The sequence below is a fragment of the Myxocyprinus asiaticus genome, chromosome 38 (genome assembly GCF_019703515.2).
Source record: "Myxocyprinus asiaticus isolate MX2 ecotype Aquarium Trade chromosome 38, UBuf_Myxa_2, whole genome shotgun sequence".
Taxonomy (NCBI): Eukaryota; Metazoa; Chordata; class Actinopteri; order Cypriniformes; family Catostomidae; genus Myxocyprinus; species Myxocyprinus asiaticus.
In genome coordinates, this window is record NC_059381.1 from 14,173,363 (window position 1) to 14,186,871 (window position 13,509).

General features: G+C 37.2%; 1 protein-coding gene across 3 annotated transcripts in view; it reads left to right on the plus strand.

Annotated features, from left to right (window-relative positions):
• The first annotated feature begins 1,693 nt into the window (after nt 1–1,693).
• Nucleotides 1,694–13,509, plus strand: part of LOC127428938 (guanine nucleotide exchange factor VAV2-like) — a 279,483-nt gene continuing 267,667 nt past the window's right edge. For all 3 annotated transcript variants that reach the window (XM_051677628.1, XM_051677629.1, XM_051677630.1), the window contains exon 1: nt 1,694–2,936. In XM_051677628.1, coding sequence (XP_051533588.1) covers nt 2,733–2,936 — 204 coding nt within the window. In that variant the 5' untranslated portion in view covers nt 1,694–2,732. The remainder of the gene's footprint in view (nt 2,937–13,509) is intronic.

A 13,509-nucleotide genomic window follows, 5' to 3' on the forward strand; every position in this document is an offset into this window, starting at 1 on the left:
GGTCTACAGACAATTCCTTGGACTTCATGGCTTGGTTTGTGCTCTGACATGCACTGTTAACTGTGGGACCTTATATAGACAGGTGTGTGCCTTTCCAAATCATGTCTAATCAACTGAATTTACCACAGGTGTACTCCAATCAAGTTGTAGAAACGTCTCAAGGATGATCAGTGGAAACAGGATGCACCTGAGCTCAGTTTTGAGTGTCATGGCAAAGGCTGTGAATACTTATGTACATGTGATTTATTTCGTTTTTTTATTTTTAATAAATTTGCAAAGATTTCAAACAAACTTCTTTCACATTGTCATTATGGGGTATTGTTTGTAGAATTTTGAGGAAAATAATTAATTTAATCCATTTTGGAATAAGGCTGTAACAATGTGGAAAAAGTGAAGCGCCGTGAATACTTTCCGGTTGCACTGTATATACTTCTGTCACCACTGTCTCTGACCACTAGATGGTGGTGGTGTCCTATCTTGTAAAATTGGTTATGTCTGGTGTAGTTACCAGTGAGTCTGTTCAAAATATTGTGCGCACATATATTGCCATGTTCCCAAATAAGACAAACACCAGTTAAAGTTTTAAATTCACTGTTATATTCAAAGTGTAACTACAGTGCAAGTTAAAACATGCCAAATGGAGCACATCCATTTAAATTCCTGTAAGCTAATTTCACTCACTCTGGTCAATAGGGGATAATAGGAGTGACATTTGTCCTGTCATGTATTCAGTTACGAACGTCACATTTTCAGAGGGGAGGAACATGTAAACTTGTTTCTGCAATGTTTGGAACGTGGTACCCACTAACACATTACTGCAGTGGCCAAGATGGATCAGTGCTATGACTCTAGTGACAGCTACTCACATTTGAGTCAAAGAGCCATCATGCATCCTGAATATCGCTTAACCAGTTTTCATATCGGTCCCAGGGCGAAGCAGACACACTCCAGCAAGACTGCATGTAGGGAGACAACATACAGGCCATATCTACTGTATGTAAATACTTTCACAGAGGTGAGTTGAGGGCCCCCACAAAAAAGCAGTGACCTTTTACTGCGGTATATTTTTGTATGGATCAAAAGATCAATGGGAATATGGATGTTTTTGGTACATGTGTTACCAAATTAAGCAGTCAAATATTGAGCTGATCAAGACAAAGAAATGACGATCTCCTTTAAAACCTTAGATAAGAAAACTTCTCATTTTAGATGTCTCCCTAATCTATAAATTTGTGTAATTTATCCTATACATTTATGCATTTGACAGACGCTTTTATCCAAAGCGACTTACAGTGCCCTTATTACAGGGACAATCCCCCTGGAGCAATCTGGAGTTAAGTGCCTTGCTCAAGGACACAATGGTGATGGCTGTGGGGGTTGAACCAACAACCTTCCGCTTACTAGTTCAGTGCTTTAGTCCACTACACCGACTTGAAAGAGACCGCTTCAAAAACACTGAAAAATGTTCACGTTCTAATGCACACGTCTAAAAACCACTATTTTATATATATATATATATATATATAAAAATATCTTCTTAAAATATCGAATGTCTCAAATATTTCCTCAGTAGTAATAAAAAGGCTTCAGGGTCGCAACTTTCTGGACCGACCCCTCTCCTCCTCACACGTGGACGAGCGCGAGCGGAACCCAGATGCGATCTCACCACCGCGCGCCCTTTCTCCTGCTGCTGCGCGCGCTCACGCCTGCAGAACGCCCGCCGTCCGCCCGTACTCACGGCTCGCGCGAGCGGAGAACTCAAAACACTCCAACCGTCGACACTGAAAAGAACTAAAAAAGAACCGAGAAGCCAGCACGGCTCAACGGACGAATATTTAGCACCGAGCCTTCAGCTTTTCTCTCTCTGCAGTGGGATAAAAGAAGCAGAGTTTAACAACAGTTTTCGGGATAAATATGTTAGAGTTTCCGCGGGGAAAGATACTGTTTCACGGAGCGTTGTATCATTTTTTCTCAAGAAGTTTGTAAAACAAGTTCGGGCGAAGGATTAGATGCTGTTTGTGGATCGTTTCAGAGTTCAGAGGACGCTATTTTGATCTGGTGCGCGAGCGGTTGAGAGGAGATATCTCAAGAAGATTACAAAATATGGATTTATCGCTTACCTGAACCATTTATCTTTGAAAAATCGTCCGACATTCTGTATAGCAGCTGGTTTGCAGACATTCTCGGCGTTTTTGTAAAGGAAATATTGTTCATAGTCCTGAGAGACACATTTTTGCTGTATGACAGGACGCGTTTGCACACAGAGCCTTGAGAGATGAAGAAGAGGAAGCTCAACTGATTCTCTGAGGGGAAAACGCATCTAAATTTTATTTTAGGTGCTTGCTGTACGTAAAAGCGAAATTCCTTTAATTTAGCGTCATAATAAGATACATTTGTCACACAGACTCAAAGGAGTTATAAGATCTCTGCCGCTCAAAACATATAGATAGCCCATAAGTGGGTTATACAGAGCTGGTAGAGGCAGTTCATCCGAAACCTGCTGGATTTAAGCTGGAAGAAAAAAAAAAAAGTTTTTAGGTTTATATTGTAGGGGGGAAATATTTCCTCAAAATCGACCTTTGGTAGTTTAATGTCATTTGGACTGCAGAGAAGAACTGTCATTAAACTCCACTGACAATTAACATCCTCATCGTGACACGTCTGTCATTTACGAGCGACAGCCTGCCTGATTTCCCGTTTGTTTACCATTATTCGGCTTCATCTCTGTCGATATGGAGGAGTGGAGGCAGTGCGGGCGCTGGTTGATAGACTGCAAGGTGTTGCCCCCGAACCACCGGGTTGTTTGGCCCTCAGCGATGGTGTTCGACCTGGCCCAGGCGCTCAGAGATGGTGTGCTCCTATGCCAGATGCTGCACAACCTGTCCCCTGGATCCGTGGACCTAAAGCAGATCAACTTCAGGCCTCAGATGTCACAGGTGACTTATTGTCCACTATATAATCACATGCATAGGCTTATATCGGTGTGCTTGTCACCTGTGCCATGAAAATGATTGTATGATTGATTACAATATAAACAGCTGCTGTTTGGATGGGTGTAAATGGAGCAATAACATTTACAGTATTTATGTTGGATGCATCTAAGAGAGAAGCTTGTCAATGTTTTCCCCATAGTTAGGTGGTCAGTCTGAGTCACACCAATAGGGGCCACTGTAGAGTATTATTGGCGCATCTCAATATTCCGTGTTCAATACAAGTTAAGCTCAATCGACAGCATTTGTGGCATAATTTTGTAATAATTTGTACTCGTCCGCCCTTTTCTTTAAAAAAAAAAAAAAAAAGTGAGGTTACAGTGAGGCACTTACAATGGAAGTGAATGGGGGTATTTTTTGGAGGGGTTAAAGACAGAAATGTGAAGTTTATAAACAATTTTATAAAAGCACTTACATTAATTTTTCTGTTAAAACTCGTGTATTTGAGCTGTAAAGTTGTTTACGTCGTCATTTTTATAGTCGTTTTAGGGCTTTAGGGTTTGTTGACATTACATCGTCATGGCAACAAAAGTGTAAAATTGGCTATAACTTTACACAGAAAAGGTTAGTAAGTGATTTTGTCACACTTAAATCATGTTAACACGCCTATTGTTAATGTCTTGTGGCTATATGTTTGAAACGGTGAGGATTTAAACGTTTACGGATTGGCCCCATTCACTTCATTACATTTTTTTTTTTTTTTTTTATAGAATAGGAGCAAGTCAAAATGTATTTTTGTGGTAATCAACATTATTCCACGAATGCTGTTGATTGACCTTAACTTGTGTTGAACCCGGAATATTCCTTTAAAACCTAATGAAAATTTTACAATCGATTAAATGAATGCTTATCAAATGCTTTTTAAATGCTTTGATTTTACACATCATCGCACACCCTATAAAGTATCTCTTTTGGTGTCTCACTATAAAGCAAGTAGTGTAATGCAAAGCATACAGCTGTCTTTTAAGCTTTCTTTGGATGAGAGCATATAGTTCTTTGAATTTGAGGCACTTCTTGTGCATGGTGTTCCACTTTAGCCTGCAAGGCGCATATATAATGATCATTTCAAACGTGATTTGAGGAGGTGTTGGGTTTAAAGATGGCTGTTAAGTGTGGGCCAAAGCTCTTATGTAAACATAAACCAGGAAAAGAAGCAAGCATTTCCCGGGTTTCAGGAATGTGGCTTTCAGCCAGTCCTCTTTGTGAAGGAATGTGTGGCAAAGGCAGTTCTTACCAGTAAATGTGAGGTGGCTAAGAAGCATGATGTAGCCTAATGTGCAAAAGTATGAGCAGCCAAGCATGACTGTTTTTAGAAATCTTGAGCATGCATCAGTGCTTCCCACTGTGTCTCCCACCCCTTCAGCATGTCATAGCAGTACTGTTCATTTTGTCATGTTTAACTCTGCAAGTAGGAAATAATATAGTTTGGTGTAGATTGAGATTGGTCTTGAATGCCTTAATTTTTACTCTATACATTGATGTGTGATATCTTGAATGACTGTCCCCCAAATCTGGACCATGTTTGTTAAGACTAAATTTAGCATCATGGTCTTACAGGTTTGTAATTACTGTATCTCTTGGAATGTTTTGCAAATATTTCCTTTCACATCGACTTAGAAATCAGTCTGATTTTAGGCTATCATTCTATTTATTGTATAATATGTAGAGGAAGCTCTCATCTCATTGTATGACTCTGTTTCACCCAGTACATGTAGCATTTTGTTAGTTTCAAGCACTGTGGCAGTCATCGGGACCTTTGATCCTCCCACAATAGTTTCTTTCCCAGCATGGAGGGATTTTGTGTGGGATTATGTTGTGACAAATTGGGTAAAAGAAAGATCTGGCAGCACAATGGGGGTTGTGATTTATACACAGGAAAGGTCAGTGTATGCTTTGATACACAGTGGTCGTTAATTTACTACCTCTATTAAATCAGGGCGAAGTGATTACATGGGCTGTTTGTGTTGGTTGTCCATTGACTACAAATATTCTCCTGAACATGCCTCACCTTTTTCCTCATCAAACAATTTAAAGAAATAGTTCAACCAAATAATTAAATATCTGTCATTACTTACTCTAATGTTGCTCCAAACACGAAATGTAAGCAAATAGAGACTGTCAGGCATGAAAAAGAAATAAAAACACATAAACCACAGTAAAAATTATTGATTTGACTCTGCACTATATTCTAAGATTTAAGAAGCAATACAGTCACTTAGTGTAATGAACAGAATTACATCTTAAGTCAATAATGACTTTTTTTTATTTTATTTTTTATTTTTTTTGTGGTGAACTTGGTTATTTCTTTAACCCTTTAAGCTTTTAGGGTGTTTTTTTAAAGATTTTTTGTTTCAGTGGTATACCCAAAATTAAAGGCTTAAAACTTGACAAAACAAAACACAACTAAGTTAATAAACAAGGAGGTTTAAGTGTTTAGTATCATTTTAAAGAAAACTTTTCAGATTTTTTAATGATATAGATTATGGACTATCAGCCTAAGAAACTGCTGAAAAATCACAAAAAAACCTGTGCCAAAAAGTAACTTTTTTTTTCTTTTCTTATTTTTCTGATTTGACATTATATACTTAAGGGTGGCTCTGAAATACTGCTTTTGTTTTGTTCCCAATTATGTCATGTGTTGATACAACACAGCAATCAAAAGTTATAGCATTACAAAAATACTTTATCCTAGTGTCCAAAAGCATCTAAAAACAAATAAAACATATTTGTACGTACAAACAAATTACGCATGCAGACACAACATTGATTAAAGGTTTTACATAGCATGCAGACATGATTTAAGTAATGAGATTTCATAGAATGAGTTTCATTCTGTGCCATTTAAGCCATCATTGAGTCTATGTCATGTACTTTGCGCCATCTACTGGTGGCCATATGTAATTACAGTGATTGATCACATGACTCTCTGCCCAAATATGGAGGACTGTCACCACTGGTTGGAGCAATCTGAACCTAATCCAATTGGTTTAGCATTTCATGATGCTACAGCATTTCCGATAACGTCATCTGATCCAGGAAAGCTAATGTGTTAATACTCAAAAAATATCAGGAGATCAGCAGTTGCAGAAATACTCAAACCAGCCCGTCTGGCACCAACAATCATGCCACAGTCAAAATCACTGAGATCACATTTTTCTCCCCATTCTGATGGTTGATGTGAACATTACCTGAAGCTCCTGAACTGTATCTGCGTGATTTTATGCACTGCACTGCTGCCACACAACTGGCTGATTAGATAATCGCATGGATGATAGTTGGTGCCAGATGGGCTGGTTTGAGTATTTCTGCAACTGCTGATCTCCTGATATTTTCACACACAACTGTCTCTAGAATTTACTCAGAATGGTGCCAAAAACAAAAAACATCCAGGGAGCGGCAGTTCTGCAAACGGAAACGCCTTGTTGATGAGAGAGTTCAACAGAGAATGGCCAGACTGGTTCAAACTGACAAAGTCTACGGTAACTCAGGTAACCACTCTGTACAATTGTGGTGAGAAGAATAGCATCTCTGAATGCTCTTCTGAGATGCGGTTTGGCGCTGTTTTGGCAGCACGAGGGGGACCTACACAATATTAGGCAGGTGGTTTTAATGTTGTGGCTGATCGGTGTATATCCAATTTTCCAACTTTGTTGCCATGACAGCTTTAACACTATAAACCCTAAAACCCAAAACGGCCGTAAAACCGACAATTTAAACAACTTTACAGCTCAAATATTACACAAGTTTGAACAGAAGAATTTATGTAAGCTTTTATAAAATTAAAAGCTTCAGATTTCTGCCTTTAAAGCCTCCAAAATTTGGCCCAATTTACTTCCATTGTAAGTGCCTCACTGTAACCTTGATTTTTGATTTTTTTTAAAGAAAAGGAGGGTGGAGTCAAGATATTTTTTTTGTGGTAATAATCAACATTATCCCACAAATACTGTTGACTTAGGAATATTCCTTTGATTTTAGTGCAACAGACTGATTTGATAATCAGGTTTATGTGTTCAAGCCTGTTGAATCACTGTCAACCCTTTAATACCTCATTCTGGTATTAAATACATGTCATTCTGGAAGAATCTGAGAAGGACAGCCTCAGGCATTAGTAAATAGAAATTAAGTGAACAAGTGCTTATACAATGTACACACAAAAAATGTTGCAGTAACAAGTAAATCAACATATTAGTATGTTGATTTACTTGTTACTGTAAAATTTTTGGAGTCATGCTGGAGCAAAGCCTGACTGCCAGTACAGTTGGTGTCAGTCATACAGAGAGATACTTTTCTTCTCTGTCAGATAATAAGCACTTAGGCTAAATCAAATACCCATGAATGTTTTATTTGTTTATGGAAGACCAGGGATTTTCTGCTCTTTTAATGGAATGAGCATTCTTCAAATTACCATACTTATTTAGAAAAGATGAATGAATGCTAAATTGCTGCTGGTGTTTCTGTAGTAACACTGCCTACTGCTATTATGTGGATTGTGTATTCCACTCTGCACAAGTTGGGCCGCATTGTATTATTAGCCTACATATTATAAGATATGTGACCTGCCCCTTAATTGAGACACTTTTACCCAGAAACACATTTTAAAATGTATGCACTAAATTATGGAAAGCCTCAGCTTTTTTAATGATGAATTAATATGTTTCTACTCCAAACCATTGTCAATATATAATTATTTAAATGTTGGCTGATATAGGCCTAATCAGTTTCAACTGCTTCCCTTTTTACTTAATTGCATAAAACTCAAAATGTGTTTCTGCCTGGGCCAAAGTGGCTCAAAATGATGGAGCATGTCACATAAATGTTATAAATTAACAATATGATAAAATAATTCATTTATTTAATAAGCAAAATGTGTATGAATGAATAAACAAGTTACAAAGGCCTGTATAGTTGTATTTTGAAGTGGATCTGAGGTCCCAGATAGATGGAGCATGTCATTTCCTCTGGCTCTGTCTGACAGACACTCTGTGGTTTGAAAAATCTTTTTTAACCACTTTTATTTACCTCAGGTGGTTTGGTAGCTACTAATGCCTTAGAGACATTTCAGGCACCAGTAGTGAGAATTTTTGTGTGTGCACGCTTGCATGCAATACCTATGTGTTTAGATTTCTTCACCTCTGGCTCAGTCATGGTGATGTGTCCTGGGACTTCCGTCTTTACAGCGAGGTCTGCCCCCCCAGGGCTTAAGGGAGCTTGCAATGTCTGTTGTTTCCTCTTAGAAAATGCTGCCTGTCATTCAGCATGTACAAGCAGGGCAGAAAGAATAAGAGAGTCAGGAGTCATTGCTCACAATTAGAGCCCGACGGATATGGGATTTTTGAAACCGATACAGATTTTAGAGGGGGAAAATTCACAGATTACTGTTATGGTGGCCGATATTGTTAATTTTTGAGCTGGAATAAAAACAGACCTTTTCTATGTGGATTTTGCACCGATATGACTATGCAAAGGTACTCAGGCGGCTGCTTTCTTAAATATTTTTATCAAAGAATATTTGACATTATTATTATACATTGTCAACAAATTCTAGAAATGGACACTGAGAAAATGAAGAATAAATAAAAATACAATAAATAGCTTAAAAAATATCAGTACTGTATGTTCAGTATCAGTCAGTTGCTGACCATTTAAATAAAAAATAAATTAAAATTATAGCTAAATGAACATCAGTACTGTATATTCAGTACCAGTCAGTTGCTGACCATTTAAATAAAGAATAAATAAAAATAAAATAAATAGCTAAATAAACATCAGTATTACAGTTTAGTATCAGTCAAATGCTGACTTTTAATACTGCCAGTCAATTAGGAGCAGGTTGTAAAACAAGAAGCGTTTACACCTGCCAAGTCAAGAGATAAACAGCGGCAGTGGTGTTACACCGTATTCTGCTATACAAGTTCAGGGGAAACTTTCAACTGTGGAAAACCAGACTTCTAAATATTACATTTTATAAATGCAACTGGAATTGTTCGGTTGAAGGGGGTACCAAACTGCAAATCCTTAACAAAACAGTTTGGCGAATACATGTTTACTCATTAGCTTCAACTCAGCTGACAAGCAATGAAAGTAGCTGTGTGATTAGCTAGTTAGCTATAAGCTCATTGTCACGGAGAGTAAAAGATGGACGTTGTTTATTTACTTTCCAGCATTGCATCTCACCAACTAGGTAACAGCGTAGCGTGAAATCAACACTCAACAAACACAATCCACCACCGCACCGTTGACTGCTGAGCTGCAAACATATGCTCTGCTTACCTTTCAATCTGCTACATTAATGACTGCACTGACAAACTATAGCTGGCTAACAGCAAACAGACATGAGTGACATGGTTGTCAGAGACAGGGTTAATGTTATATTAGTTATATTGAAAAGGGAAAATGATGGGGTCATTTTTTATTATCTTTCCAGTATGTATTTCACAAACTAGTTAGCAACTTACCGAGAAAGGACTGCTCAACTCCGCCCTGTCTGCAGAGCCACCGTCAGTTCAGAGTCAGCTCTGTAAACAATGGACAAACTATGTAATGACACCAGTTATAAAGCATTGTTTTCTGCATTATATGTTCTGAAAAAAAGTTTTCATATCGGTAAAATATACGGCGATACTGATATATTGGTGAAAAGCTAATATCGGCCAACCGATATATCGGTCGGGCACTACTCACGATTGCACTTTTCTGTAATTGATTATACTTCCCTTTTGCCTTTATCAACCAATTTATTTTACTCATTTTTGGAGAATGCTTTTGGATACATTTGTTCTCATAATGCTTGAAGTTTTTTCAGCAGGGATAATGGGTTTCATCTTTGAGATCTCGTTCTGATTTATTACACGTAACCATCCCCCGCTCTGTCTCTCCCTTCAGCCACAATCTCACACAAGTTACTTTTGTTTTCTGACACTGACCACACTTCCTGGCCTCTGGCATCAGTTGGAATTTATTTTTGTGTATTTTTTTTATTGTGGATCTGAGTAATGTTATTTAAACAAGCTGAAAGAGCAACACAAATTCAAAACACACTAGCAGACACCATCACCACATTACATTTACATCCATTCACAATAGAGAATGTGGGTCTTGATGAATAAACTCTGTGTGAGACTAGGGCTGTTACAGTTATTAAATTTTGCTGACGATTATGATGATTGTCTGTTTTAGGGTTATGATTATTAATTGTCTCTTTAAGGGCTTTCATGATTAATTGTCATATATATTGTCATATTTCATATAGGTGTGCTTTTTTCTGCATGTGTGCTTCATACACCTTAAGATGTAATTTTTACACATTTAACTTGAAATATATAAATCAAATAATAAAATAGGGATAGGTAATTTCTTTTTAAGGCTTTAAAAACTTATGAATGACATGAAAAATATTGTTTTAAATATCAAAATATTTCAAAAACTTTTCTCTCTCTTTTTGGTCATCTTTAGTTTTGGTCAATTTTACATTTACACTGTTGTTTTTTGAACTCATTTTTTATTTATATTTGTATTAAAATCATATATATATATATATATTATTTAATATTATATTTATATTATATAATATTTTATTATATTATGCAATATTAAAATATTTCTGTCCTAAATTCTTTACTTTCACACGTTTTAATTATCTTTGATTAAACCCACAAGCCCTTATCTGTCATGAAGCAAAACCTTTGAGATTTCGTTTCATCATTTCATCACTCCACAGAAGTGTGCGTGTCCTCTGTGTCACTGTGTGTATGAACCAGTAACATTTGCAATTACACGACTGTTTAAAGTGAATCCGGAGCGCTTTGCATTCACTGTCACAGTTTATACATGTTGGTTTATATTAGTGGTCGACCGATATATTGCAGAGGCCGATAAATCGGCCGATATTCTGACTTTTTTAATTATCGGCATCAGGCGATACATTTTCCCATTTGGCTGATTTGTTTCTTGAGGGTGCTGAAAATCGCCTGCTTGCATGTGAAGCGACTGAGACATGTAAACGACCAGTCACGGTTCGCTCTGTTGTTACGTGCCATCATGTTACTACAATAATAGACCAGTGTGCAACACAGTGTCATTTAAACAGTCATAATGTTAAAGTACTCGCCTGTTTCATTCTCCCACTCTGTCCTCAATAGTTCCTTGTTACTTTTAACTGTCTTGTCTAAAACCGAACCTCACACAACTTCAGCAGATCCAGCATCCTGTGGATAGCTCATAAATCTTTATCTGAAGCACTTATTCTGTCAGCCTTTCCTCAGCAGTTCCCTGTCACCTTTAACTTTCTTTTCTAATGATAAAATGAAAATATCAATAAAATTTTATTATGTACCATTTGCAAATATGCAGATATCTAATTTAAACAGTTGTAATTCACGAACCTCACGAAAATCCAGCGTTTTCTTCCCATCTAATATCTTTCTCTTAAGTGCATATTCCATCAGCCAGAATCAAAACTTCAGGATCAGGATCAAAAGTTCCTCTGATTCACAAATCATTACTATCAGTCCGTGTCAAATAGGCAATTCAGGCCATTTAAACTGTCAGGAGATTGTTGCTCGAGCTGGATGCGCACAAGCGCATGTGTGCAACTTCAAGGCTGCGTCCGAACCAGGAAAATGCTGCCTCCGGAGGCTGGATACGGAGGTAGGATGAAAATAAGGTGCTGTTCAAACTGTTCGATGACCAGTTTCCTTAAGAGTTCCATTCATTCAGAACAGCTGTCAGTTAAGCCATTAACTGATTAGGCAGCAAGTCAGCTGCCTACATTTTCAGATGCAACCCAAAGTAAAAGCTCCTCATGTGTGCTATAAGTAAATGTCTTATTCACTATGCACTGTATGTACAATTGGTTTGATTCTGTGTTTTTTTAGTAAATGCGATTGTTAATGCGCACATGCCATCCATGGTTGCTGGACTACTGTGTGTACTGTTATATTTCTTCTTTCTAATATATTAACAATTTCTTCATGTGCAAATAAATTACACAAAATTTAGAAATCTGAAGAAACTGCTATCTACCATTTATGTGAAATTGAGTAAATATAGTGCTAAATAAGAGTTTTATATATATATATATATATATATATATATATATATATATATATATATATATATATATATATATATTTAGCAATGTTTATGTTTGTTATTTACTATATTACATTTTTTGATATATCGACATTGTATCGGCCACCCTGCTTTCTGGTTATCGGCATCGGCCATTAAAAAAACTCATATCGGTCGACCACTAATTTATATTTTTGCAGGTGTTTGTTGTGAGCCTCTGCGCATATCAGAACTCTTCACTTCACTATCCACTCGCTCTTCCGGAAAGGAGCTGGTTGACGTCTGCAGAACAGATCAGTGACGCTCAGATTCGGAGTTCAACTGAATAACACATAAATGCGCTGTTCATGACATGTATACAGTATATTCACTTAAAATTCCTTTAATTGGGCATTAAAATGTGATTGGAAATAGAATGCCCAATTATCGTGGTTGTCTCAAATAACCGTGGTTAGATCAAATAACCACGGTCAGAAGGTTATTTAATAGAGTCCGTCCGATATGGGATTTTTGAGACCGATGCCGATTTTAGAGGGGAAAAACTCACCGATTACCGATATGGTTGCCAATAAAGCTCATTTTTGAGCTGGAATGAAAACAGACTTTTTCTGTGTGGATTGTGCACCGATTTTGCACAGATATGACTATGCAAAGGTACTCAGAAGGCTGCTTTAAACAAATATTTTCATCAAAGAATATTTGACATTATTATACATTGTCAACAAATTCTAGAAATGAACACTGAGAAAATAAAGAATAATTAAAAATACAATAAATAGCTTAAAAAACATCAGTACTGTATGTTCAGTATCAGTCAGTTACTGTCCATTTAAATAAATTTTATATATATATATATATATATATATATATATATATATATATATATATTTTTTTTTTTTTTTTTTTTTTAATCCCCTTTTCTCCCAATTTGGAATGCCCAATTCCCACTACTTAGTAGGTCCTCGTGGTGGCACGGTTACTCACCTCAATCTGGGTGGTGGAGGACAAGTCTCAGTTGCCTCCGCTTCTGAGACCGTCAATCCGTGCATCTTATCACGTAGCTGGTCGTGCATGACACTGCGGAGACTCTGCATGTGGAGGCTCATGCTACCCTCCGTAATCCATGCACAACTTACCAAGCGCACCACTGAGAGCGAGAACCACTAATCGCGACCACAAGGAGGTTACCCCATGTGACTCTACCCTCCCTAGCAACCGGGCCAATTTGGTTGCTTAGGAGACCTGGCTGGAGTCACTCAGTACACCCTGGATTCGAACTCGTGACTCCAGGGGTGGTAGTCAGCGTCAATACTCACTGAGCTACCCAGGCCCCCTAAATAAAGAATAAATTAAAATTATAGCTAAATAAAAATCAGTACTGTATGTTCAGTATCAGTCAATGGCTGACCATTTAAATAAAGAATAATTAAAATTATAGGTAAATAAAAAT